We start from the raw sequence: 25,973 nt of genomic DNA, 5'->3' as shown, positions 1-25,973 counted from the left end.
GGTCAAATGCCAACTAGGTCCTACCCACTTTCCAGGCAGCCTAAGGCCCGGCAGAGATGCTTGATAAGTTAAAAACTACAGTGTCAGTAACTCTCTGATGAATTCCAGTCACCCAGGACGGCCACACTAAAAAGTCTTGGATACCCTGGGGTGACCTTACACTGCATGGACTGAAGGCCCACACTGTGTGACAGTGCTCCTTGGTTTGGGATGGAGTGGCTAATTAAAAATGAAAAGGACCCCAATGTGCCAGGATGACCTTGCTTTTCTCTCGTGCCCATGTGCGCTGATAGCTAGGAAACTCCCAGGGTTTTCATCTGATTTTTCCCCAGGATATCTGCTTATAACCCTCCTCTATCTTCCTGCTCTGCACAGCATTTCTTTCTTTCTTTTTTTTTCCCTTCTGAGTTCATGAGACCAGGACGGGATGAAGTGCTCAGCATCATGGTGGTGTGGGAAAGTGCGGTGGGGGTTTTGCCCGTGGTGGGAATCTGGATGTAGCAGATGGGGATGAGGCCTGGCCATGTGTGACAGGGAACTCAGTTCGTGGTCACACCAGAGTCTGTGAAGTCCTCAGCAAGCAGCGGCACACACTCAGATCAGGTGGGTGATCGAGTGTCCAGCAGCGGCCACATAGGCCCCAAGCTCCCTGGCTTCACAGGTCAAGGGCTCCCAGCCCTGGGCCTTGGTAAAGAAGCCCGGGAGGCTCAGACAGAAAGGATTGACAAACAGGCCCTGGGAGCTCAGAGGGTGACCTCAAGAGCTCAGATCCACCAGAAGCACTTCCTCTTCACTTTCTTCGTTTTCCGCCTCAGATCCTGTTTCTCAGGGGCCGGGGGTTCTGCTGGGGACTTTGGTGGGGAAGATGCTTCCTCAACTGGTTCCACTTCCTCTAGACTCTGCAGAACTTCATGGAACCTTCCTTCCTGCTGCCGAAAATCATACTCTACACTGAAAAACAGAGGAAAGAAGAAAAGTAAATTCAAATCAAAACACACTGATTTTGCGTCACCAGGTCCCCAACTGGCACGAAGAGCACAGGCTTTGGAATCAAGTCACTGGTCCTTAGAGACCCAGTGGCTGACTGTGTGGCCTTGAGAAGGTTATGGAACCTCTCTGAACCCCTCATTGTTCATAGATTGAACTGACACCTGCAGTGCGTTCCTCACAGGGCTGTTATCAAGTGTGGATATGATATGTAACAGAGAGGCTCTGCTGGGTGTTCGGTAAATACTGGAAGCCGTCTTGGTGGATCTGCAGTCCTTATTGTTAATGTAGGCTATTATACATTAGGCATGAAAACTGCCTCATTATAAAATATTTTAATAATAAAAGGAACATTCAAATAAAACTGAGCTCGGTTTCCTCATCTGTGACATGGAGGCAGTAATGGCACCTTCTTGGGAGTTGGCATGTGTAAGGTGAGATGATACAGATGATGTGCCCAGAGCAGTGTCTGACATGGGGCCACCCTTCCTGCTTTTGCCCCTGTTGCTGGCATCTCATTATCACCAGCACTGCTGGTGCACTGGGCCTTGCTCTTCAAATTGCTTCTCGACTTAACAAGGTGTATTGAGAAATTTACATATGAGAGCACCTCACAGCATTCCTCTGGTCTGAGAGATTAAATATTCCTTTAGTGAAGGACCAGTCTCCTTTTTTTCATTTGTGCATTTTAGAATCATTAATGCACAGATTTGGTTATTCTGTGTTGATGGCCACAAAGGTCTATGAAGTAGATGTGAGCTGTGCGGACCATGTAACTGAGAGGCAGCAGAGTCTCCTGCCCTCTGATGTTGCAGGAGAATTAACTGCTATCTCAAAGGTCAAATGCCAACTGGGTCCCACCCATTTTCCAGGCAGCCTGAGGCCGGGCAGAGATGCTTGATAAGTGTAACTCTCTTTGAATTCCAGTCACCCAGGACGGCTACACTAAAAAGTCTTGGATACCCTGGGGTATTCTTCTTCTTTCTCTCCGCTGCCCCTGCTTTCCAGGGAAGAAACCGGCTGAGAGACACAAGGGGAGCAGTCTATTCTGTAGCCAGCAGGATGAGGTGAGCAGGGAGTTGGAGCAGCAGCTGCAATCTCTGAGGAGTGGGTGCTGTGCTCCCCCTGAGCTCTGTGTGTCAGAGAAGCTGGGGAGCCAGCCTTAGCCTACCTGTGGCCCTGCTCGGCCTCCCAGAACCCAGTGAATCTGGCTGCAAAGAAGGGTTCCTGTTAGGCATGGCTGCGGTGGGTAGGAGCTCCCCCGTCTTAACAGTTCTCTTCCCCCAAGGAGGTTCACCTCTGCCAGGCGCTTGGAGAAGGCCTTAGGCTTTCAGATGTGTTCGTTGCCTGCTTTGGCACCAGGGTTCTCGGGAGGTCCAAGGATGAGGAACCCGCATGGGGGAGTGGAGGGGGAGGGAATGTGGGGTCACGAAGAAGGCAGAACAGACTCCTGTTCAGCCAGGAGGAAAATGATGTGCACAGAAGACCAAAGACCCTGCCCACGCTGCTTTGGGAAGTGGCATGACTGGCTAGAGCCTCCATCCCCAGCAAGGGCTGAAAAGAAGCCCTCATTAAAGGGTCACCTGCCCTCGCCTACTATCCTCATATCACCTCTCAGAACTCAGGTTAGTGCTGCTGAGAAGGTAAATCACAATTGCCACATGTGACTAATGAAGCCCCAAAGATGCCTTGTCACCGAGCATTCTGAGAGGGAAGAAACTGGCTGAGAGACACAAGGGGAGCAGTCTGTTCTGTAGGCAGCAGGATGAGGACGGGTTCATGGGGAGCCCTGGGGAAGGGCATCTAATTGCCCCACTTCTGGGTTTTTGATGAGCTTCCCCCAGATTTTCCTCTCTTCTGCTTGCATTCTTTCTCTTTCTGTTCCTCCCTGATCCTCTCTGTAGGGACATAATCCTGGTGGGTGACCTATATGACAGAAGAAAACAGGAAGTGGTTTTCAAAGCAAACCTCCTCAGCATATCAACAGTGAGATCTTGGGGAGTCTTTTCCCATTTTTGAGCAGCAGACTCCTCATGTGCCAAGTGAGCAGGGCACCCACTCAGAGGATGAAGAGGCAGTGCCCAAACAGTGTGCCCCACAGAGTGGGCATCAGGTCTAAATACCTGTCCCCTAATAAGTACTGGTTGAACATCTTCCAGGTGTTAATCCCTGTTCTAGGATCTGGGGAAGGAATGGTAGACAGACCAGCACTCTCTGGGGCCTCCTGGCACTGCTAGTCCAGTGTCTGAGCCCTCAGGTCAACATTGTGCCTGTTAGGGACCTTCCAGCCAAAGCCCAGGATGTGCCAGATCACCGGGCAGAGACACCCACAGACTCACACAGTGACTCTCATACTTCTGTATGCATCGCAGATCCTGCACCCTGATCAGTCTTGGGGGGATGAGTGGGTTTCTGTCTGCACCACCTGGACCTTGTTCTTCCCAGTGGAAACTTAATGTGATGGATTCAGAGTCTGGGGAGACTTGTCCCCAGCAACCTCTGCATTGCACCAAGGCAGGAATATAAAACAGCAAGTTGCAAGCTCTGATTCTTACCCTTGCAGCACTGAGAAAACATGGCTCACAAGTAGGGAGCATTCATAGTCACTATTCCCCTTAAATAGAGCCATCCTACCTAGTGCATCAGAAAAACCATCTTCATTGTAGAGTGTCAAGCAGAGTCAAAGAGAATTGAGTACCAGCTCGTTCTAGAATTTTCCATGCTATATGGTATAGAACATCCCACCCACCCATCCATCCATCCTTCCATGCTTCCATCTGAGCTCAACACTGTGCTAGGTCCCATCGACATGCCAGGGAGCTAGACACACTGGATACTGTCCCCATGGATCTCACTTCCCAGGGTACTAGTTAGCGATTACACTAACAGTTGCTTTCAAAACATTCTTCTTCTTTCTCTCCACTGCCCCTGCTTTCCAGGTCCTTGTCCATCTGTTCCTCCCAATGCTGTGAACACATGCAGCAGCAGATTTCTTCTCACATGTGAGATTTCTGACTTTGGAAATCAAACAAGCAAGTCCAGCAACACACCACCTGAGTTTGTCAAGATTTATAGGTGCCCCGGCACCTATTAGGAAAAGTAGCTGTGGGTGAATCCAGAATGTGTGCAGAGCTGGCCAACCTGGGGGGAAGAGCCAGGAGACAGACACTAACCCCATCTCAGGGACACAGGTTGAAGTGCAGCCCGAGGCAGAGGATGGAGTTGAACACCCACTGGTTTGAACCCAGGTGGCACTGCCCACTGGCTAGGTGACCTTGGACAGGTTCATCCCCACCCCGAGAAGCAGCTGAGTGTGGGGCTTAATAACTTCCGGTGGGTAGTTGTACAAATGGCCATGGTGGCAGGTGCCGTCACCCTGCTTGGGACGCAGTCTGCTGGATCCATGCTTCTTCACATAGTTCTTGGTCTCCAGGTCTTAGGGACATGCCTCACCTCTCATCTGCACCTTTGTCTCCTCAGTGATTACACACCTGGCCCTCGGCATCACTCTCCACCCCTCCCCTCCTTGCACACTCAGGGGAGAACACACTCCGCGTTTCTATGGAAACGCAGCCGGGCTCCATTATAATCACTGGGGATTGGGGAGCTCCCCCCTCCCCGCTGAGACTGCCCCCACTGGTCTTGACAGTTTAAAGGGGATTGAAAGTGACTTTCTTTTCAAGGCCAGGCAAATAGCAGAGTATGGAGAAGTGTGTGTGCTTTGCAAAGAAATTGATTAATGTTTTTTAGGCCAAAGCAATTTATTAACATAAAGGAAAATTGTCCCTTTTCTTCTTATTCATCTGTTTGACAAACTCTGTTTGGTTTGGAGGGGAAGAGAGGGAATATGTTTTGCTTTGGTGGCAGCTGCCTTATAAATGGGGAGGAGCCTGTGCCTTCACCCTCATCTGCTTGGCATCCTAAGACTGGGTAGAAAAGAGGAGATGCCAACCCCACACCATGTTCCCCAGCCCCTGGAAAAGAGGAGCCTGTTGCCAGCTTGGTGAGGATTCTCCATGGGGAATTGTTTGTAGATTCTGGGGGTGAGCTCTCGGCTTTGGGCCGTGGCCTGATGGTAGAACAAAACAGCCCTCCAGCCTCACCTCTCCCTCCCTCCTACCCTCCCTCCTGTGCCATCTTTGCCCACCTTGCATATTCCATGCAGGATCTTAAGAAGGAAGATAAGTGTTGGGTGCTTAGTTTATTTAGAACCCAGGGGACCAAGATTAATCAAGAAATTATTGCAGTGAAGGATTCAGGGCTGGAGCAATTGAGAAAGTCCAGCCCAGGCAAAGCATGTGGGTTGGTCCCCTGAGGATGCACAGGATACAGACCCCAAGGTTCAGGGATGCCCAGGTCACTAGGGAGCCTTTGAGCCCTTCACATCTTAGAATACGTCTAAGCATGATACTATGCTGCATTTAGACAGTGAGCAGTATGTAAACCAGGAGTGGATGAGAACTCTCAGGGTTCCCTCTTGAGGGCACCTCACTAATCTAACTGACAGATCAATACTCCAGCCATCATGCCAGGTGGGAAGCAGAAGAATGTTTTTCTAGGTAACTGGAAGCAGCGAGAGCTCTGTATCATGGCTTGCCTGAACCAAGAAACAGTAAGGAGCAGGTGGAAAAATAGGTAAATATGTAAACACATGAGCAAGCAGTGAGCTAGGTGCTAGACGCAGGATCTTAGCTGAGCGAGCAGAAGTTGGGTGGGCCACAAGGAGATACCAAATTATATAGAAACAACAAAAAATCAAAGAAACCTCTTACTTTTATAAAAGACCTTCAAATTTGCAGAATGCTTCAGGTCTGTGTTTCATTTATCCTCAGGATATCCCAGGCAGAAGGGAAGATTGAATGCCCATAAATGCCCATAAATGGGCAATTAAAACAGAAAGATAAGTTGGCAAAGGCAAGTCACAGTGTGAATTAGGATCAGTTTTAAGCCTGGAGTCTAAGTCAGCTAAGGCTGCTGTAGAATAACACCTTTGACTGCATGGCTTAACAGGAGCACTGAACCCCTCACAGTCCTGGAATCTGGCAGTCCAAGATGAAGATGCCGGCAGATTCCCTGTCTGCCACGGGCCTAGTTCCTGGTGCACGGATGGCTGACTCCACCCTGTCACCTGGCAGAAGGGGCCCACAGACTCTCTGTACACAGTCTCATTCATGAGAGTTCCACTCTCATGACCTAATCACCTTGAGATGCCCCACTTCCTAATTGCTATGGCATTAGGCAGTAGAATTTAACCAAAAAATTTCAGAAACACCTGGCTTCCTGACTCCTGGTCTTTTGCTCTTTCTAAAGAAGGATCACATGCTTCCACTAAGGGCCTGGCTCTTTCAGGGTTGTATTCTAAAGAGAAGAAACCCTAAAATGACCTGAACCCCATTTGAACAGGACACATAGTAATCTAAATGGGCAATAATAATAATTATGACAAGAAAGAGTCTCACGCATGGAGTGAGATCCAGAGACACCATGTGCAAGTTGACATTCCTTCTGTCACACAGTTCTCATTGTACCAGGACACAGATAATATTGGCTTCATTTACCAAATGAGGAAACTGAGGCAAAGAGAGGTTAAGTATCCTGCCAAGGATACCCACTGAAGTGACAGAGCCAAGATTCGAACCCCAGTTATGTTGCCGCCAAAGCTCATGAACTGAGACATACTGCTCCAAAGGGACAGTTTCTTGTGCCTGTGTGAGATCTGGATTGCAAAAGGTCTGTGAGGGTGGGGTGGCCACCCAGACCTGTCACTCCTGACTGACCCCAAAGCGTTCTGTACAGCCATAGCCACACTGGGCTGGGCTGCATGGGGGACCCTCCGGGTCCCTGCTAACCAGTCTGCAATATTCTTTTTGGATTTCAGGGTGGCCTTGGCATTGAGGTTGCATACCCCAGAAAAGATGCTCACCCCTTAGAAGGCAGCTCATTCAAGGTCACCTGGGTGGGGATAGGCTGCTGATGTCTCCAGTGGGCCCTGGGCACTCCCTCCAGGGCAGGTGGGTCTTGCTGGTTTATAAAGAGAGATGTTGACAAGCCACTGCCACCAAGCCTGCATGGCAGGCCAGCGGGCTGAGAAGTGAGAGTGCCCTGCAGCATCTCCCTGAGGAAAAGATATCTCCTGACTCCTCTCTGCCTCGTCTCCTCTCCCTCAGGAGCGTTCCTGCGGTTCCTCTTACCACTGAGCCCAAGTGCACCACAGACTTATTGGCCCTCTGAAGCTTTCCTTTTAAAGGATTAGCTGTAAGAATTGATGGATGCAGTGAGGGTAGTTTGGTTGCTGTCCGCTAGGGTAAATCACACCACTTAGGAAAGTGTCTTTGGGGAAGAATCACAGTCTAGGGGAAAGGGGGCTCTAGTTTTATACCTCCTCCCCCCGCCCCGCACAACGACCTGGTTCCTTCTGACCAGGTTGCTCATCATTTATAGGCTGTAACGACTTGCTGCTGTTTCACACTGGCAATCCACCCCTTCTCCTGGGGCAGCTACCTGCTGACGAATTCTCAGAGAATCCCAGGTTCTCCTGCAGGCACAGAAATCAGCAGGACCAAGCTGTAGAAATCTTCACTGCTGATCGCTGTCTCTGAAGGAAGTCTGTGGCCCTGTGACAAGGAGCGTGCTGTCAGCCTCAGAAAGGCTTGGTCATCTCAGTCACATGCCACACCAATGCACTGAGGAGGCAAGGTCAAGAGGAAACAGGGAGGGACGGGAAACTGAACTCCCCTGAAAGTAGGACCCGGGCTTGAGCCCTGGCCCCTAGGGAACAGGTTCCTGGACCACTCCAAGCCTCAGTTTCTACATCTGTAATATGAGAATAATAGTCCTACCCACACTGGGGGGTCACCTGGAGCCTAAAATGAGAAGATGCGTGTGGCGTTAAAGTGCCTGATGTGGCGGCAGGTTCGACAAAGGGTAACGACTATTATATGAATTTGACAAAGAAATAAATGCTGGATCACTGTGTGGTCATCTGTGGCCTTGGTGTCCCCAGCACCTGTTTATTATTCCTGGGAAGAACTCAACTCTCTTGATTTCATATTTGTGGCGTGTTCCAGCCTCTTTAGCTATTAACACATTAAAGCAGCTTTCATTTTTTATTGCAGATAAATTGCTGATGCTGTAAATCCGACTTCTTTTCCCTTATGCTCCAGGGAGAAAGAAGGGACAAAGCCACCAAGAGAATCGGGGGATAGGCACAATGAACATCTTGGGTATCAACCTGTCGGGGCCTCAGAAGTTTCTGCCCGCACTTTATGGCTGTTCCCCCAGAGGCAGTTTAAGTGAGGCTGTGGTCATTCTGAGGACGCTGGATGGTATTGCCGTGAGGCTCACGTCCCACCACTTGAGATGGTGTCCCTCAGTCCATCTTGGAATTTGATGACAGCTGTAAATGGCACCTGTGATTTCTAGAAAGAACAGATCTGCTGTGTGCTTTGTAATTATTTTTCACTGTGCATTTCTTTGCTGGCCAGAGAGAGGACTTTGGCTGGGAGACTGTGGCTCTCACAGTTCACCTGGCTCCTTGCTGCGAGAGCATGGTAAGCAGACAAAAGGAAAAATACTGAATAATTTAAGTGGAAAGTTGGTTGCTAAACCCTTAGGACTGAGTGTACATTGCAGTTTCTAGAGAAACACCATTTCTCTGTCAGTGTAAGTGACATAGCTGTAAGTGGCTGGGGAGGCCACAGGCCAGTGACCAACAGCTTAACCCTGGAAGGAAACTTAAGGAAGGGCTCTCAAGGCCACCAGCCCTAGGACCCCAGGCAGCTCCCTGGCTCTCCAGAGCCTCTCTTCTCCCTAAGGGAAAGTCCTAGCTTTTCTCCCACAGGGTGCCCAGCTTTGAAGCTGTGGCCCAGGTTCGGGGGGGGGGTCTTGTCATTTCCTGTCATTATCAAAACTGAAAGGGAAGCACCAGAAATGAAAATACTGAGAGGAGGGGCAGAGGGAGGTTTCTGGGGCAAATCTCCTGGTAGGGATCTCTAGGTACTTCTCAGGCTGGTTCAGAAGGATGTTAACAGTGGAGGTGTCAATAATAATAATAATAATAATACAGTGACTTGTGGTCTGTGGAGTTTAAGGAAATCAGGATGGGGTGGAGGATTCTAGCATGGCATGTAGCTTTGTGCATATTCCAGTCACCAGTGTGGGGTGACCGTACCTCTGTCCTGAAGGGTAGGTGCATGGGCAATGGTCCAGCCTCCACACACCCTCCCCTCTCCAGGGCTCACTGGGGGCAGCGCCCAGCACTGGACTCTCAGCTGGGGAGCAGAATGGGGCTTTTCAATGCTCTTAACCTTAATTGCAGGAGAAATGTCAGCCTGGATTGCCAATCAGTTCCTGATCTCAGATGAGGCCTGAGGAACTGGGAGGTGTGGGAGGAATGAAAGGCTTCCCATGAATCCCTTAGTAATGCATTATACGAGCAGGTCTCCAAATGGCCAGAGAGGGACAAGTTTCCTCTTCTCATTGGAAGCAGGAAGCATCCAAAGAGACCTACTGCAAGGATGAGCTCCCTCTCCCTACTTCTTCTCTTTCCTTTTCCTCCATCCCCACCAGCTCCTTCCATATACAATTAGGTCTACTTGTGACCACCTAACCCTAAAGTCAAAGCCAAGCAGAAGGGTAACTCATCTTTCCAAAGAAGCATTAAAAACAAATGCTGGTTTATGAGCTATTTTATGAGCAAGAGTTTTGTATTCATGCACTTGTCCCCCCCAAAGTCTTCCAGGAACTCAACAGTGGACTCTTCCTTTAAAGACCCTGATCTCACCCAGCCAATGCTGGCAAAGCTTCAGACTTTCCCAGGGATCCTGCTGTGACTACAGCTTCTTCTCTACCTATGCCTCAGCACAGCCGGTTTGAGGATTCTGATGCAGAGGGCCTGAAGTCAAGCCTCAAGAACTGGTTCAGGCCCTGCATCTTCAATGGTATCTTTGTCTGGTAGAGCTCAGTGATGATGTTACAGTCCATGTAGCCCTGACAGCCACCCAGTGGTCTAGCTGAAGGCAACTTGCTCTGAAATCTGGCTTGCGGGAAGACAGACTGAGTTCTGACCTTGCTATTGCTTTTATGAAGTTCAGAATAACTGTGTAAGTGCCTTGGTCTTCTCAGTCTCAATTGCCTCATTTGAAAATCATATAAGTTCATGACTCTCCCTGAACCTCGACTCCTCGTCTGTAGAGTGGGGGTACTGTTTCCCATAGGGTGGTGAACATAAGGTGCTGAAAACAGCCTTATGTTTACAGATAGATGCTCAGCAGCTGGTGGTCACTGTTCCTTCCTTTCAGTTCAACCCTACAGACACCTGAACTTAGCTTCTGTAGTTGCAAAAAATCATCAAATAAAATCCAATAAGCTGACCCCTAGGGCACCCGCATAGTTCACACACTCTGGGGATTCCATGTGAACAGACTGGTTTCCTATTGCTGCTCGAACAGTGACCACACATTGGATCATGGGCCTTATTCTTACTGTCTGGAGACTGGCTGGCCACTAGAGCATCAGCAGAGCTGAGCTCTTCTGGGGGCCATGAGGGAACACATCCCTTGCCTTCCTTGGCTTGTGACCTTATCACTTTGACCTCTGCCTTTGACTCTCCAGCCTCCCCCTTGTCCTCATGAGGACCCTCATGATGTCAGCCACTCATGCAGACCTGGATACTGATCTCCATCCAAGGCCTTCACTTAACCACATCTGCAAGGTTCCCTTTGCCAGATAAGGTCACTTATTCACAGGGGCCAGAAGTTGGGATGTGGTCATCTCAGGCATTATTCTACCCACCACCCTGGACTTTGATGTTTTACCCAGAGAATCTGCCAATCGAATTCTTTAGAGATGGCTGGGACTCCAAGGGAAGAGGTATTTCAGCTCAGAGGAGATGCACAGCTGAGTTTTGTCCTGCCCACCCCAGTCTGCATGGAATTACTAGGCAGCTTTGCTAGCAGGCCACGGAGAGCAAGGATCTCAATGTCCTGTGAAAGCACAGCAGATTCTCGGAGCCATCAAAGGGAGATTTGATTAGGTTCTACCTCATTGGAAGAATGAAGTATTCCAGGTATTTTAAAATTGACAGTCCGTGTAGTACATTCAGTCACTATGTGATGTAGTTTAAAAGAACTGGCTACATAGATGCCTTCTCTTCCTCGTGAGAACATTTGATTAGTGCACATCCTCCATGTCAATACCCGAGGATGGAGCTGTGCAAAATGATAACCAGGACTTTACTTTTCAGGTGATCCAAACAGCTGTCTCAAGCCCTCTGCTGCTTTTAATTCATCTTCAAGTTAATACATTCGTTCCTTCCTTGACAAGAGTCTTGAGGACCAATTCTGTATTAGACACTGGCCTAGGACTTTGGGCGCTAGATGTTTGCTGGTGGAGAGAACCTTGTAAGCCTTGGGTTAGGATCAATGGTAGAGGGGAGGAATGCATGGGCCGTGGTGTCCTTCTTGGGAAGGGATCAAGTTTGTCCATGGAATTGGCTTTCTTGGCAGGACTGGTCAATTCCAGAGAAAGCAGCATAGAAAAGGGATTCTGGGGAAGCCGGGTGACTCCTGCAGAGGCCTGATGGAGTGGCCAGCCCAGTGAACCCTGTGGTGGAGCCAGAACACAGCAGGTCAAAAGAGGCTTCAGCATGACATTCAAGGGCCTTGAGGAGTCAGCTCAAGGAAACAGTGGGAACCAGGGCAGGACAGTTCAGCAGGGGAGTGCGGCCGGGTTCTGGTTTGTGAGACATGGCTTTGCAATCTGCATGGAGGATTACTTGGGATGGAGTAAAAGGGACCTATAGTGAAAAGACCAACCAGCATTCAAGTGACGAATGATGAGGGCTCTTGCAGAGCCAGAGCAGGGGTGTGGGAGTGAAGGGGCTGGATGGGGGCAGCGGGATAGACAGGGCAGGTGGGACGGATGGTCAGCTTGACATGTGTAGTGAAGAAGAGTGAGGCGGGGACGGTGGTGTCCTTATAGAGTTGCTGCGTGGTCAGTGGTGTTGCAGAAAGTAAACAGGGAATTCATTTTTTGTATGTGGGGGGGTGAGGAATGTGCTTAGAGATAAGGTAAATTTGGGATGCCCTGGGATATTGCTATATGGGTGTCCTCAAAACATGATGTTAAAGACTTGGTCCCCAGGGTGGTGGCATTGGGAGGTGCCATGTACTTTCAGTAGGTGGAGCCTATGGGAGGCCCTTAGGCTATGGGTGTGCTCCTGAATGGAGTTAGGGGTCCCTAGATGCTCAGTTTTTCTTTGCTTCCTGGCTCCTGATGTAAGTGGCTCATTCTATTCCTGTCACAATGTGCCACCCTCATCAGAAGACAGAGCAATGAGACTCTATAACCATAAGCTAAATAGTTGCCTCATTTTGTTGTAGTAACATGAAGCTGATTAATACAGACATTAAGTGGAAGAATCTGTAGTTAGTTGAAAGTCATGCACTACATGACACAGATATGTACCCACAACTTAGGAAAGAGTAAGAGAAAGTGGTACCACAGAAATAAACTCAAGTCTGTGAGTCTTGAGTTCCGCTGAAGCAATAAGAAGAGGCTAAGAGTGAGAAGAGGAGCTGCCTGTCCAGGTAGACCTTAGACAAACAACTGCTCTTCTTATCTCTCTCCTCTTTAGCAACTTTCAAATTTTACATGATCAACCTCTCCCTTCACCCACTAAAAACGATGAGTTTATAGCTTGCGCTTTATTTCCATCCAAGCCATATGCTTGGATGGTACATAAATTTTTTTGGGGGGGAAAGAACTTCCATTATTTTCTCTTGAAACATTAGAAGCATTTTACAACTTAAATGGATTTTTCCTGGGAGCTACATCCAGAAAAGAAATGCATGAGCCATATCGTCAAAGTCCTCCAAAGAGGCTTTGCTGACTATTTTTAGAGTGGACATGAACATGAAGCATGGGGGAGATATGGCTGGAGGAGCCGAGATCAGGTTGAGGAAGGAGGAGGTGGCTGAGAGAGACCTTGTGCCCTTGGAAAGAAGAAAGGGAGTCGTTTCTGAGGGCACTGCTTCCCAGACTTCAATCAGTGGTTCGCCACCTTCATGGATTTTACCAGATTTCCCACATCATCTGCACAATTATTTACTTAGCCTTTTTTTTTTTCTAAATCAATTCACTTTTTAAACTTAAGGAAAAAAAAAACAATTATACAACATAGGAAATATCACTTTTGAAATGGAGACCTGTATCACTTACCATAAATATTTAAGAGGATTAGTTTTTAAAGCTTCGATAAAAAAAAAAATTAAAAATCATTACATTCTGGCTGGATACTGTTGCTTGCCTGGGGCTGGGAACCTCAGACCTACTCTCTTTTTACAAAGAAAGGTGATAAGCAAGCAAGAAAGCCTCAAAAAGACATTCTAGCACCCAACCAGATTTCCCCTCTAGGCGATCGGAAGGACTGAAACAAATTTGAAAAGAGAACAAACTTTCTCACGGAGTAATTCAGTGTTATTGAGTCTTGGGTACCTCTAGCAGCAGTGCACTCAAGCCTTTGGGTAAATTATCCTAGGATCCAAGCTAAAAAGAGGTGAGAAAAAAGGAGACTAAACCTCCTGGAACCAGCTTAAGGTTTGGAGTCAATTCTTACCCTCTTCCCTTGGAGCTCAGTTAACAAAGAAACACACAGGAGTCCCTCCCCAGTGTATGGGATCCTTGGAAGCTGGGAGATCCATGCATGGGATCTTTAGGCACCAGTGTTGAGGCTGGCTCTTTGGTGATAGAGGATCCACCCAAGTGATCCCTGGCAGGAGGAGAGAGTCAAGGAGGCTGAGGGGGCACAGAGATAGGACCAATGGTCTCGTGTGTCTTGACAGGAGCAACAGCAGAGCCACAGCCTTTGGCTCCTGGGCCCTGTGGGAAATCCCACTTAGAAAACCTTATGTGTTGCTAACGAGGCAGCAGCGTCTCCAGAGAAGAGGGCCCAGTGGGCAATCCATCATGTGCCCATGTGCCTCATGTACAGTGACATGCTCTGAGCCCATCCATCATCAGGGGGAGAGAGCACAGCGCCAGAGCGAGGCCCGCGGAGGAGCGTTTCACATCACTTATTCATTGGCTTCTAAGATGTGGCTTTTCAGGACACCACACAAGTTCGAAGTCATTTGAAATGTTTTTTTTTTTTTTTTTTAAATGACAACTCTCATCTTGCTTCTGTGGCTGTGACGGGGATGTTGTTCTGATCTCTCTGCTTTCATCAAATTAATTGCCCATTTCTTCACAGTGGTTTGGATACAAGGGGGGCACATACTGTCTGGGAGAAGAGTCTAGACTGGCTGTGAATGACGATGAGGAGCCTCGGCAAGCTGCACATGTTCTTCTGGAAGGGAGGGGCGGCTTGCCAGCCCACCCAGGGGTGGGACTTAATTGAGAACCTTTGCCTGGGATGTTTGAAGTAAGCACTAAAAAAAACCCACAGACGTTCTCAGACTTGTTGGGTGGTCACAGTTCAACCAAATATTGTCACTTTTAATTCAGCTTGGAAACACAGAATGTCAGAACTCAAAGGGACCATTGGGACTGGCTAATTAAAAGCTCTCATCTTTCAAATGAGGAAACTCGGAGGTCAGGAATGACTTGTCCAGGTCACAAAACTCATAGCAGGCTGGTAAATAACCACCTGCCCTTTTCACTTTACATCAGCCAGATAAAAAATTATTTTAAGGTCATACAAAATGCATCATGTAGCTACCTGAAGAGAGAACAGCCAGAAATTTAAATGCAAGTTGGTTCAAATGAATTCTTCCTACTTATGATAGGTTTCTTTGTTCTCCCTCGCTTCAGATAGGAGATATTTTTTTTTAAAGGAGAAAAAAAAAAGGTAGCCATTGATAAAGTCGGCCTGCTTCTGTTTGCCACAGCTACGAGGCCCCTCCTCTGAGGGCACACTTCACATGGAGTTAAAAGGCCTCTTTCTGTGTGACTTGTGCAGAACCTTCCTCTATTTGGTAGAAACGTGGTCTTGGGCTCCTCCGTGTAAGGAGTTGACAGGTGGGTGGAGAAAATGCCCAAAGCTCTGCCCCAGTGTAAGCACCTGCTGGCTCCCAGGTATGGGGCACCCTACTGCAATAAAGTCTCAGGATGCTGCCAGAAAGAACAAGAAATTTCTACCAGAAGACACGGGCAACCCACCCGGGCAACAGTGCACTCAGCCGAGCTGTCATTCTCCGTGGAAAGAGAAAATAGTGAAGAAATGAAAACCAGACATTTTGGTCAACAAAATTATAGGACATCAACTGAAATGACCACTTTTAACCACTTTTCCACTGTGCCACTGAAAGTGGGGTTCCAGCTGAGGAGCCATTGGTCTTCCTGGTAACAACAGTAATGAGCCCTGCTCAGTTGCGGTTATGGAAGGCACTTGCATCTGTTACCTCCTTAGGTCCCCGTGGGGACTCTCAGTAGAGGTCACTGCTCCCAGGCTACAGATAAAGAAACTGAACCACGTCATGGTAGCTGATCTGACTTGGGATCAAAGCACAGATCTTTCGACTTGAATGCTCTTACCACTCTATCGTGTTCCCATCTATCTCCTATATAAACCACTTTATTGTAGACCTCATCCCATGCTGGGAGGAAATGGTATATTTTGAAAGGAACACAAAGTGCTTAGCACAGTTCTTGACCCATGGTGAGTGCTGGGTGTGGGCTGGCAACCAGGGGTGGAGATGGGAGGCGGGGGTCACCGTAGTGGAAAAATTGATATCACAGGTTTGGAATTAGAAAGATCTGGATGTCAGTCCTGAGTCTGACCCCTTCTGCTCTCAAGACTATGTTCTACATGAGCTGGCCCAAATGGCTTAACTTCCCTTAAGGCCCACCTCACAGTGTATGATAGTGAAATGAGATGCCAATATGCAGGCAGAGCTTACCTCGGTACCTGAACTACTGTCTGATAAGCATAGGGATGATATCATCCAAAGGGCTTGCTCATCGAGGTCCTTACCCATCAAGGTGACCTGCCTTGAAACCAGAAGTTAATGTCTCCTAGTTAAACACCTTATGTTTTAAGTCTCATGCATTTGTCTTTTCCCCTCTGTCGACTTTGTGCATTTAGAGAGTTTACTAGAGTGTTCCTTGAACCCCATGACTTTTGTGCTCTGCAGAGCAGGCCTTGGTTGTGACCAGGTACCTGTATATGATGCACGCTGTGTTCTGGCAGGTACTGCAGTTGTTGAGGTCTTGGCCGGTTCGATAAAAGTTGCGCCTGCAAGACAGAGCATTTGCTGGATAAATCAATGGGCAGAGGCCACAGAGGACACACACATCTACCAGCTAATCCCTGGGTCCCTACCACACAACATTCATGGTGCCCTGAAGTTTGTGTTGCAAAGAAGGAAATAAAAAATTGCAACAAGGGGACCTCCATTTCTAGTGGGCTTTATGCATCTTTGAACACTTTCAAATCTGAAGGCTTTTTCCTGCTCCCACCAATCCTGCAACATGAGGGATTGGATAGAGTGATTAGTAAAAATCCCGACCCTTTGGTCCAGTGCATTTCTCTCTGTATCATCACAGAGTTCTCTCTTCTCAAGCAACGTGGATTCTGATTCCTAACAGCAAATGCCAGCTAATTGCTTCTCTCTCAGTCCCTTTTTGATGAGTGTTGGCAGTGCTTCCTCTTGGTCTTTAGATGATGCTTTCTAGAAGGACAAGGGCAGCTCACACCCAGGCAGATCACTGCCCTCCCCTCCCCACACTGGTGCTGAGTCACCCTGGAATGTATTTGGCGACTTTTTTCTCTTTGCAGAATTGTAATCTCATTTCAACTCTTACAGAGTCGGTCCATAATGGACCAGCCCAAGTCCTCAAAGTGGTCAGTGGAGCGAGGATGGTCAACTATAAGCTCAGTGGCCACCTTAAGCCCTTTGTGACAAACATAAATGCAAATGCATTAACTCACTAAGAGGGTGGGGGAAGTGTCAACCTGCTATAGTGTCCCCCTTCATCTATCAGCTGGACCTGCATCTTTATAAAAATCAGGTCTGATCCATGGCTTTGCTGTTTTCTACTCCCACCCCCATCCCAGACATAAAAGCAAATAACAGTGGAAATTCACCCTGATCCACCAACCCCTGGAACTGAATGAAGCCCCATCAGAGTGAAGGGAGGCCATCAGCTATGATAGGGGGACACAACTGACCTCAAGCATCTTGGAGACATTTTGCCAATGGGAGCCGGTGCTCTCGTTCTCTGTCCCATCCCATCAAATGACTTCACCTAGAAGATTTTTTGGGGGGATGGGGGGGTACAGGAGGATTACGAGTTCAAACCCGGTAGTTTTTAACATAAGAAAAATTCACCTTACCCTTCAGTAAGAGCTCGAGCTTTCTCCAAGTCTTGAATTACATTCAAAAGGACCTTAATTTTCTCTTGGTTGGAGTGTAGGGATTCCTCCACAGATTGCAGCCGACCTTGGAGGTCGCAGAGTTCACCCCGTGCCAGGTGTATTTGATTGATGTCACTAATCTCCCTGTTGCTCTGAGATTTGCTCTCACTCTTTGGAAGAGAAGAGGGGAGGGGATTGTTTCCTGGGCAGTTCTGAAATTCCAGGGTGTCTGGTTGGGTGGGGTTCTTTGCCAGCTGCTCCTTACACCCAGGGGCAGACTTTGATGCACTGTTAGTTTTGCATGCCCCCAGGTCCTGGTGACTGTCATCCGATGCATCCGATGCAGGACAGTCTGAGTCTCTTTCTGGATGGGTGGGTTGGCTGTGGGACCCTGGTGCAGGGGAGCTGTGAGTTTGTGGAGATGAAGGGACGAATGTGTCCTTTGACTGAGATGACAGCAGGCCAAGGTCTCGGTCCTCACAGTTGTCTTTGGGCAAAAGCAATTCGTGCTTGAGTTTCTCTGTGCCTGGGGTGACAGCCAAGCCAGAGGGAGATCTTTCTGAATCTGATATCAGCACCCTTCTCCCCTCCCCTGGACACACGTCAATCAAAGGGGGTATCGAGTTGCTCCTCTCAGTTGACTCACCTGGGCTGAGCGTGGATGCTCTCGCTTCCCAGGAAGGACCGTGATAAAAATCATCTGGGACCTGAATGGCAGCTGCAGCTTTCTCTGAGGCCCTCCAAGACCCAGTTTCTAAGCATATGCTAAGAGGCCCATTGCTTTGTACCTTGGACACCCTCGGCAGAAATGGGTGGGACACTTTAACCCTTCGAGGTCCATCCTCCAGGTGCTGAGCCAGCCTTAGGTAGGCAAGGTCAGAGGACACAATGTCCTGTTCCGAGAGGTTGCCGTTGACCTGGATGGCACTTGGGGGTGCTGTGGGCATTTCCACCAGGGACTTGCTGGCTGTCAGTTTCTTCCTTTTGAAAACTGGGAAATGCTTCCTGAGACTGGGGGAGGTTTGGATGGCAATGTTCCGAACCCCCCCGGCCTTCTGGGACCTGGGGAAGGACAGCGAGTAGGCAGGGGGGTGATGATGCTTGGGTGCTGGTGTCTTCCCCATCCCAGCCGGGTCTTCGGGAGCCTGGGTGTCGGCCTCAGCTAGGCCAGTTGGGTTCTTAGTGGTCCCATCGTCCTTGAACCGCACCTGCTGGGATTTGCTCCTGCGGTGGTGAGGTGGCTTCACGAGCTCCACCGACTCTAGGCTGTTACGCTTCAGGAGCACGGGTCTCACTTTCATAGTTGGCTGGGCCATTGAGCCTCAGTGGGAAGGAACAGAACCAGACACTTCTCCGGCACACATCTCCCTTAGGTCTTTGGAGCAGCATCGAATGACGGCATCTCAGGCAAAGAGAACTGCCAGCCAGGATGCAGTGGCCCTCCCCTTTTAGGATAGGAAGCCCTGTCGGCCATTCCCAGCCTGTGGTTCCACTTAGGAGCTCTATGAAAGCTTCCCCCACTGTCCCGATGTTATTCCACGGCAGTCATGATGGCTACGCAGAGAAGCAGTGATTAGGCTAACTATTAGACATCTGATCTACCAAGAGAGCTGGGGGCTGCTCACCAGGGTAGGTCAGGAGCGCTGTTCTGATCCTGGGAGAAGCTGGCCGTCTTGAAGAAAAAGACCACCAAAGTACCATTTGGGGGATCGCAGCACACTCCCAAAGAGAGAGCCCCCAAAACACCTGCTACATCCAGAACATACGGGTTCCTTTCCAGAGCAGCAAGTTTCAGTGTCAAACTAGGGAAACCTCAGACACATCTTCTTGCCATAGCATGTAAATAGCTGGATAAATAAGTGACCGGGGAAGTTGCTGCTTTGGTGACACATGATGCTCCTGAGGGGGTGTCTGCCCTGATGTCAATCTCAGAGTCCTCCTTTGGGGTCATTATTTCCTTTCATGCTGTTTCCACATTCTTCAGTGGGGCAAGCTTGTTTTCCTAAACAGCCTCACAAAACCCAGTAGGATGGAGGCAACAGAGGGCGTTCAGGGAGATGGAGTCCCCTGTCGTGATGTCTCAGCTGAGGTTCACATGTGGGCCGAGTCAGCCACGTCTGCGCCTCGGGACGTTAGGCCAGGAACAGCATTCACTGGGTCAGTCTTTGCGAGCAGCTAGGGAGCACCTGAAAGGGAGGAGAGGACATCACCCAACTGACCCCTGACTGAGTAGTTTTGAGTGAGAGGGTGTAGGAAAGGTCCCTCTGCACTGTTCTTCTCTGTGCTCCTAGAGAGCCAGGTGCCTTGTGGGTGCAGGGCCTTGGGACAAAGCACTCATCTGCCTGGATCCTGCGCTTCCTGCACTCCCAGTTATCAACCAGCCAGCTCCTCTTCATCAGCAAAGACCCACCTTAAATGTCATTCCGGAAGGAGCTTTTACAGTGACTCTCTCCTCATCCACATCAGTGCTAGTCCACTCAGGGCTCCCATTTGACATTCTCATCACATCCTTTAATGGCAGAAATTGCAGCTGTCATTAAATAATCATCTGGGGACTTATTTATTCAGTGCGTGTTGACCCATACCTTGTGCACCCTTGGAGGACAGGGCTGGGGCCACCCTGTGCATGGTGTAGGTATGCCCAGCCTCCCACCTGCTCCTGTGGCTGCTCACTGGGCATAGACCAGGGGAGCTGATGGCTGAATGAGCTCTGGAAGCCAAGGAGAGCCAGGGCGTGGGAGGGATGGAGGAACTGGGGCGTCCTACAGGGGCGAGAGGACCCTGGCGTCTCTTTGCAGTGACTGCAGCCTCTTCCTAAGGACAAGATTTACCCCCTAACAGCTTCACTTTTACTGCCTTCCAGGAGATAACTATGCATGAAATTCTCTGAGGAACTTGTACCTTGTAACAATAACGGCCACCATTTATTGAGCATTTATTTTTACCATGCTGAGGGCTTTCCACACATTAATCATAACAACTCACATTTACTGAGCACTCACTATTGTGACAGGCGCTGTCCTAAGCACTTTCCAAGCTTTAACCCACTCGTTTGTCACCTAACTCCCCTCTATAGATGGACACTGTCACTGAAACCATTTTACAACTGGGCTCATTACTTGCAGTTCAGAAAGGTTAAGTGACAGGCCTAAAGATACACAGCTAGTGACAGAATCAGGATCTGAACCTCCACAGTCTGACTCCAGAGCCTGTGCTCTTGACCCCTGCTCCCCAAAGTGCCTTTTCAGTGTTGCATTATCTCATTGAATCCTCACATAAAAACCTATAAGGTGTCATTATCTCCCTGGGACTGATGAGGTAACCGAGGAGTGGAGAAGCTGGGATTTGAACCCAGGTGTTTCCCATTCCCAAGTCTGTGTTCTTAACCAGGAAGCTTGATTCTGTTCCCTTCAGATCTTCCTGGTACATGGACAGGTGGGCAGTGATTTGAGAATGGTTTTTAAAGCGCCCTGCAGACTTGAGAGATAAGGACTGTCCCCTGGCCTCGCCAGAGCAAAGCCAACCAGAAGGCTTGCTGTAGGTTGGAAGGATCTGCATGAGTCCCAAGCCTTGCTGGTCAACCACAGGGCTTGGAGAGAAAATGAGTGATCAAACAGCCCACTGGAGTTTGGGTTTCCCTGACAGAGGAGTCGTTGCATGACCCAGGCTCGTTGGGTCAGTGCATGTAAAGCTGGGTCCACACAGCGATCAACGTGTTTCTCATCCTTGCTGGCATTACTATTTGGCAGCCAGGTTTCTCCTGGCAAGTGCCAGCAAATGTGTGAGTGTGTGTCTGGGGAGGGGACCATCAGGTCTCGACAGGCTTCACGGGCTCCACAGCCCAACTGTGGATGGCCCCATCTGCAGCTTTTCCAGAAGGTAGAGCCACTCTTAAGACAGAAGGAGCGAGCTCAGGGCACACTCACCTGTCTGCAACGCAGGGCTGACCTGGAGAACTGTGTTTTCACTTAACTCTAGGGAGACAAGCCTGCTGGCCCGGGTTCCCCAGTCATTCTGCACAGCAGTCCCGGGCAACCCGACTTTAAATCCGGGTTGTGTGTTTCAGCGACTTTGCATAAGGAATTTTAGGTCTAGAAGAATCCAGATTCTACTTTCTCATTCCATGACTAAGTCTGCCTTGTGTCCTCTTGGACACCTCCAGGGACACGGAGCTCATTACTTTATCCGATAGCCAAATGGTTATTCTTCAAATTAGTACTAGCAAATATTCATGGAAAATGTCCTGCTGCCAAGCGTTGTGTTGGCATTGGCATTTGATCCTCAAAATAACTATGATCCCCATTTTGCAGAGTGAGAGACTGAGGTTTGGGAGAGTGTCACGTGCCTAAAACCCTCCATCTTGTGCCCTTCACCCTCGCACTGCAGAACCTAGATCTTTGTGTGTCTGCTTTTGCCGAATTGGGACCAAGTTATTTTTCACTGACTCTTCACCTGCTCTTTAGTGTTGTATTCAGGAACAACATCAACTCTCACGAGCTACAGTGGTCTGAAGCTGGTTGTCATAGCACTAGCGTCTGGTGAGCACTGAGCACGCGCTGGGCATCAGCAGAGGTGCTTTTCCATTTCCTCTCCTCCCTGGTCTTTGTAACACTCCTAGAGGAGGTACTGTCAGTCCCCCATTTGACAAACAAGGACACTGAGGTGCAGAAGGAGAGCAGTTTGTCCCAAGTTGCTCTCCTGGCAAATGACAGAACTGACATTTGAACCCCAGGACCGGCTCCTGGGCCTTTCTGCCTTCTCCGGCCCTGGAAGCGCTGATCGTTTGGTGCAAGGCTGGCCTCAGGATCAGCCTCCTCCACATTCCCCTTGTGGAAGCCGCCCTGGTTCTGTTTCAGCCCTGTCTCTTCTCCAGCAGATTTGTGTAGCCTTTAGATGTTTTCTTTTGATCTTTAAAAACAGTCAGCTTTCTGTTTATAGATGCAATACGGTCATTGTAAAATCCAAACAATGTAGATAAACAAAGGAAAGGAAAAAAGAAGGAAGCTCATCACCAAGAAAGAGCCACCAGGCACCCACAACTTGGTACAGCTCATTCTTGGCGTCTCCGTGCTCAGGGCTCACGTGGGTAGGATGTGCATAGCTAGGTTTGTGGACAGAAAGCCTCATCTCCACTGTCCAGGTTGGAGGAAGTTCCCAGGTGGCTCATAGGCTCCTTTCGCAGGCTATCAGGACTTGGCTATCTACCATGGTCTACTTAAATATGTCCTTCTGTGGATAGTAACTTTTTTCTCAATATTTGATATTACTAATGATGCTGTAATTAACATTTTTTTGTACATGAACCTTGGAGCACTTGTCTAATAATCTCTTGGGGATAAATTCTTGGAAGAAGAATTAGTGAGTCAGTAGCCACATCTTTTACATTTTGTTGATAAAACCCCTTTACCACTTTTACCTCCAGAAAGTTCTGCTAAGGAAGGCCTCTCCAAGGGTGTCTGTCACTGTGGTTAGTTTAAGATGGTTTTTTTCATCATTGACAATAAAGTGGAAGTGATAGTGTATATCATTGTTCTTATGATGGAGCTTATTTAAGATTGGATTTTTTTTTCACATTTGTTGGATTCATACCATATTTGGTATAGGTACTGAGTGAATAATTGAAAAGGAAAATGTGAATAACCAAGCTAATGTGGAATCTCTGGTCTCCTGGACAGAGCCTGGAAACTTTAGGAAACTTGTGATTTTCACTTTAAATCAACCATGTATTTATGTCCCAACTCTTCCTCCTACAACGCCCACCATGACCTTTGAGTAGACTCGTCCTGAGGAGTGTATCTGCTGGGAGGAGTAACCCTGTAGAGGCCCCTGAGTCTGCTCCCAGCTCTCAATTAATTGGTAGGGAGTTCCCTGGGCCTTGGTGGTTAGGGCTTAATTGATAGCCTGGCTGGAGTCCAGAATCGCTCCCCTGAGCCCTCACAGCAGCCGGCGGCACCTCGTGGTTGAGCAGGTGCTCCTCTTTCAATCTTGGGTCTGTCCTCCTTCGTTTACCAACTTACTGAGCACAAACGACGTGTTTATGTTCCCACTGTGCCCTTGGCCCACATCTGAGGGTCCTAGTGCAATCAGGGTCCATTTGACAGATACAGAAAAACTGAGCAAACTGTAGGCCTTCTCCCGCGTGGGCACCCAGGTCTCTCCTCGGATTTATGTTGGCACTGCAGGGAGGGCATCAGGGAAAGGCTGCAATTGATGACCTGGACTGGAATCTCCCACTTTTGACTGTCAAACAAGTGACGTGGCCTTGGTAAAACCACTCAGAGCCACTATGAGGACTGCACGGGGTCACCTGAAATGTTCAGCACAGCCGTGTTGGCTCGCCAGATGGAATCCACTGGAGGCCATGAGGTGACTGCAAGGGGCCTCTTGGTCCTTCCACTTTCCCTCGGGAGAGGGAACTGCAGGACCGTTTGTGGGAGAGAATGGTGTGCCAGGAATCCTGCCCATCTCCCTGCCACCCCTGTACCCTGGGTATTTGGGCACTGCCCTTGCCTCTTTGTGATCATAGGCTGACTCCCCACCTCTTCCATTAGACCGTCACCCCTGAAAACAGGATGTGATGACAGTTTGCTCTGAACCCCAATCCTCGCTCCCAGCTTGGCAGAGCAAAGTGAGAGTGAATTCTTGGAGAATCAATGAATATAATCCCATGTCATCTAATCTTGCTTAACTTCTCTGGCATAAAGTAGCTTTATTTATTTATTTTTAATTGATTTATTTTCAGAGGCAGGTTTTCACTGTGCTGCCCATGCTGGCCTTGAACTCCTGAGTTCAAGGTCTCCTCCCGCCTCAGCCTCCCGAATAGCTGGGGCTGCAGGTATGCAGCATTGCACTCAGCGTTGGAAAGTATATTTATAGATGGCATGGAACAAATATTTGCATAACTGATTAATTAAGAGTGAATTAATTCACTTCCAACTTTCTTTCCCTTTCCATGATATATTGCCATTGGGTCTGGGACAAATGAACTACGTCTGTCCTTTGGTGTGTTATGCTTCCTCGATTTATGGCTCAGATTTAATTTGGTGAAACTTAATCGAGAGACTGTTATGATGTGCACACTGTAATAAACATTCTGAAGAGAAATAAAACTGGATCTGTATTGGAGCATTAAGAAAGAGCCTTGTGTTGCCAACCCCCTATGCAATGGACCTCTGGGAAGTGCTGCAGATTTTGGTCCAGGGTTGGGGATTGCAGGATGATTTATTTTCTTTCTTCCTCTTCTTCTTTTTTTTTTCAGGGCTGAGGATTAAACCCATGGGTGCTCTATAGTGACCCTTACTATTTATACCACTAAGTGCATCCCCAGCCCTTTTTATTTTTTATTTTGAGACAGGATCTCACTAAGTTGCTGAGGTTGGCCTTCAACTTATGATCCTCCTGCCTCAGCCTCCTGAGTCACTGGGATCACGGCACCCAGATGGAGGAAGGTTTCCAATTAATTTCATGCATCCAAATCCTGCTTTAAATATCAGGGTGCTTTTCATGTTAACAGGGGGTTAGACTCTCTTCTCTAGACCAGGAGCCAGTAAATTTTTCTGCAAAGGACCAGATAGTAAAGTGTTTTCAACTTTGCTAGCCACACATTCTCAGTTGCAGCCATTCAGCTCTGCCGTTGTGGCATAAAAGAAGTCCTAGCCAGCATATAAACTAGTGGCTGTGATTATATCTGATACAAATTTACTTATAGAACAGGCAGCTGAGTGGAATTGCCTGGGGCCTTGGCATCAACCCTTGTCTGAGCATCAGCAGCCCCCGGGTGGTGTTGGGGCTGAAGGCTCTTCATTAGGGACTTGCTGTCTGGAGGCGGCTCTGTTTACTGACATGGTGCCCACTCCCTCCTTCTGACTTGGAGTCAGTAACAATGACCTTTAGTATTTATACCACACTGCACAACTTACAAGGGCTGTTCAAATCCCATATAATCCACACTAGGAAGGTTGGAAAGCATTGTCCATATTTTACAGAAAAGAAATCAGACTCAGAAGGGCTAGAAGAGGTGTCCTAACTCCCAGGGTGAAACCTGAACCCAGCCCCCAGCTACCAGCCTCCGGGCTCTTGTGGTTGCTTGTCCCTAGCAGGAGGGTGCATTCCTATAGGATAGGGACACCACTGAGACTCCTTTTCATCCTTCCAAGTGGTGTGTAGGCTGTGCTGAGGATGTGGGAGTACTTCAGAATAACTATTGATCACTTGCCCTGGTCTTGCAATTCAAAGTTTCCATTCCCTTCTGATTGTGCTCAGTTAATTGCTTGGTCAAATCTGTTGGCAAGAGTCCCTGCATAACCATCTAAAATCAAAGGGTTAATGCTGTGGTCCAAGTTTTCATTTTGTCTTTCCAATTTGAAAATTGACCCAGTAGCTTTTGCAATAAGGAAAGGGGGGCTGATATAGATTTTGGGTGTATCCAAATCCACATTTTCCTTTAAATGGTCAAGAAGACAGAGGAAATTGGCTTTCTGGAATCACTGAGTGGGGAAGCAAAGTGTGGGTGTACTTGAGGACAGAATTAGGCACTAAAATGTGAGGCTGAGATCCATACCTGTGTGTCGGGAGTCTGGAGGATGTTGGCTTTATACTGATCATGAAATCTTTTTCTCGTTTTTCTATGTGC

The 25,973-nt window shown here is 48.5% G+C and overlaps 2 protein-coding genes across 4 annotated transcripts in view; one reads left to right on the top strand and one right to left on the bottom strand.

The window, feature by feature from the left end:
- The window catches only part of Dock2 (dedicator of cytokinesis 2), a 400,432-nt gene that overhangs the window by 186,691 nt on the left and 187,768 nt on the right, over nt 1-25,973 (top strand). The window lies entirely within an intron of this gene.
- On the bottom strand, nt 765-18,657 carry Insyn2b (inhibitory synaptic factor family member 2B). The gene is made up of 3 exons (XM_027938545.3): nt 17,321-18,657; nt 16,145-16,219; nt 765-951 (listed from the first exon to the last, which is right to left on the bottom strand). Exons 1-3 carry the CDS (start codon nt 18,655-18,657, stop codon nt 765-767), a joined length of 1,599 nt encoding a protein of 532 aa, XP_027794346.2.

This window comes from Marmota flaviventris, chromosome 5 (genome assembly GCF_047511675.1).
Source record: "Marmota flaviventris isolate mMarFla1 chromosome 5, mMarFla1.hap1, whole genome shotgun sequence".
NCBI classification, from domain to species: Eukaryota; Metazoa; Chordata; class Mammalia; order Rodentia; family Sciuridae; genus Marmota; species Marmota flaviventris.
This window is presented reverse-complemented; position numbering and strand designations above follow the sequence as displayed.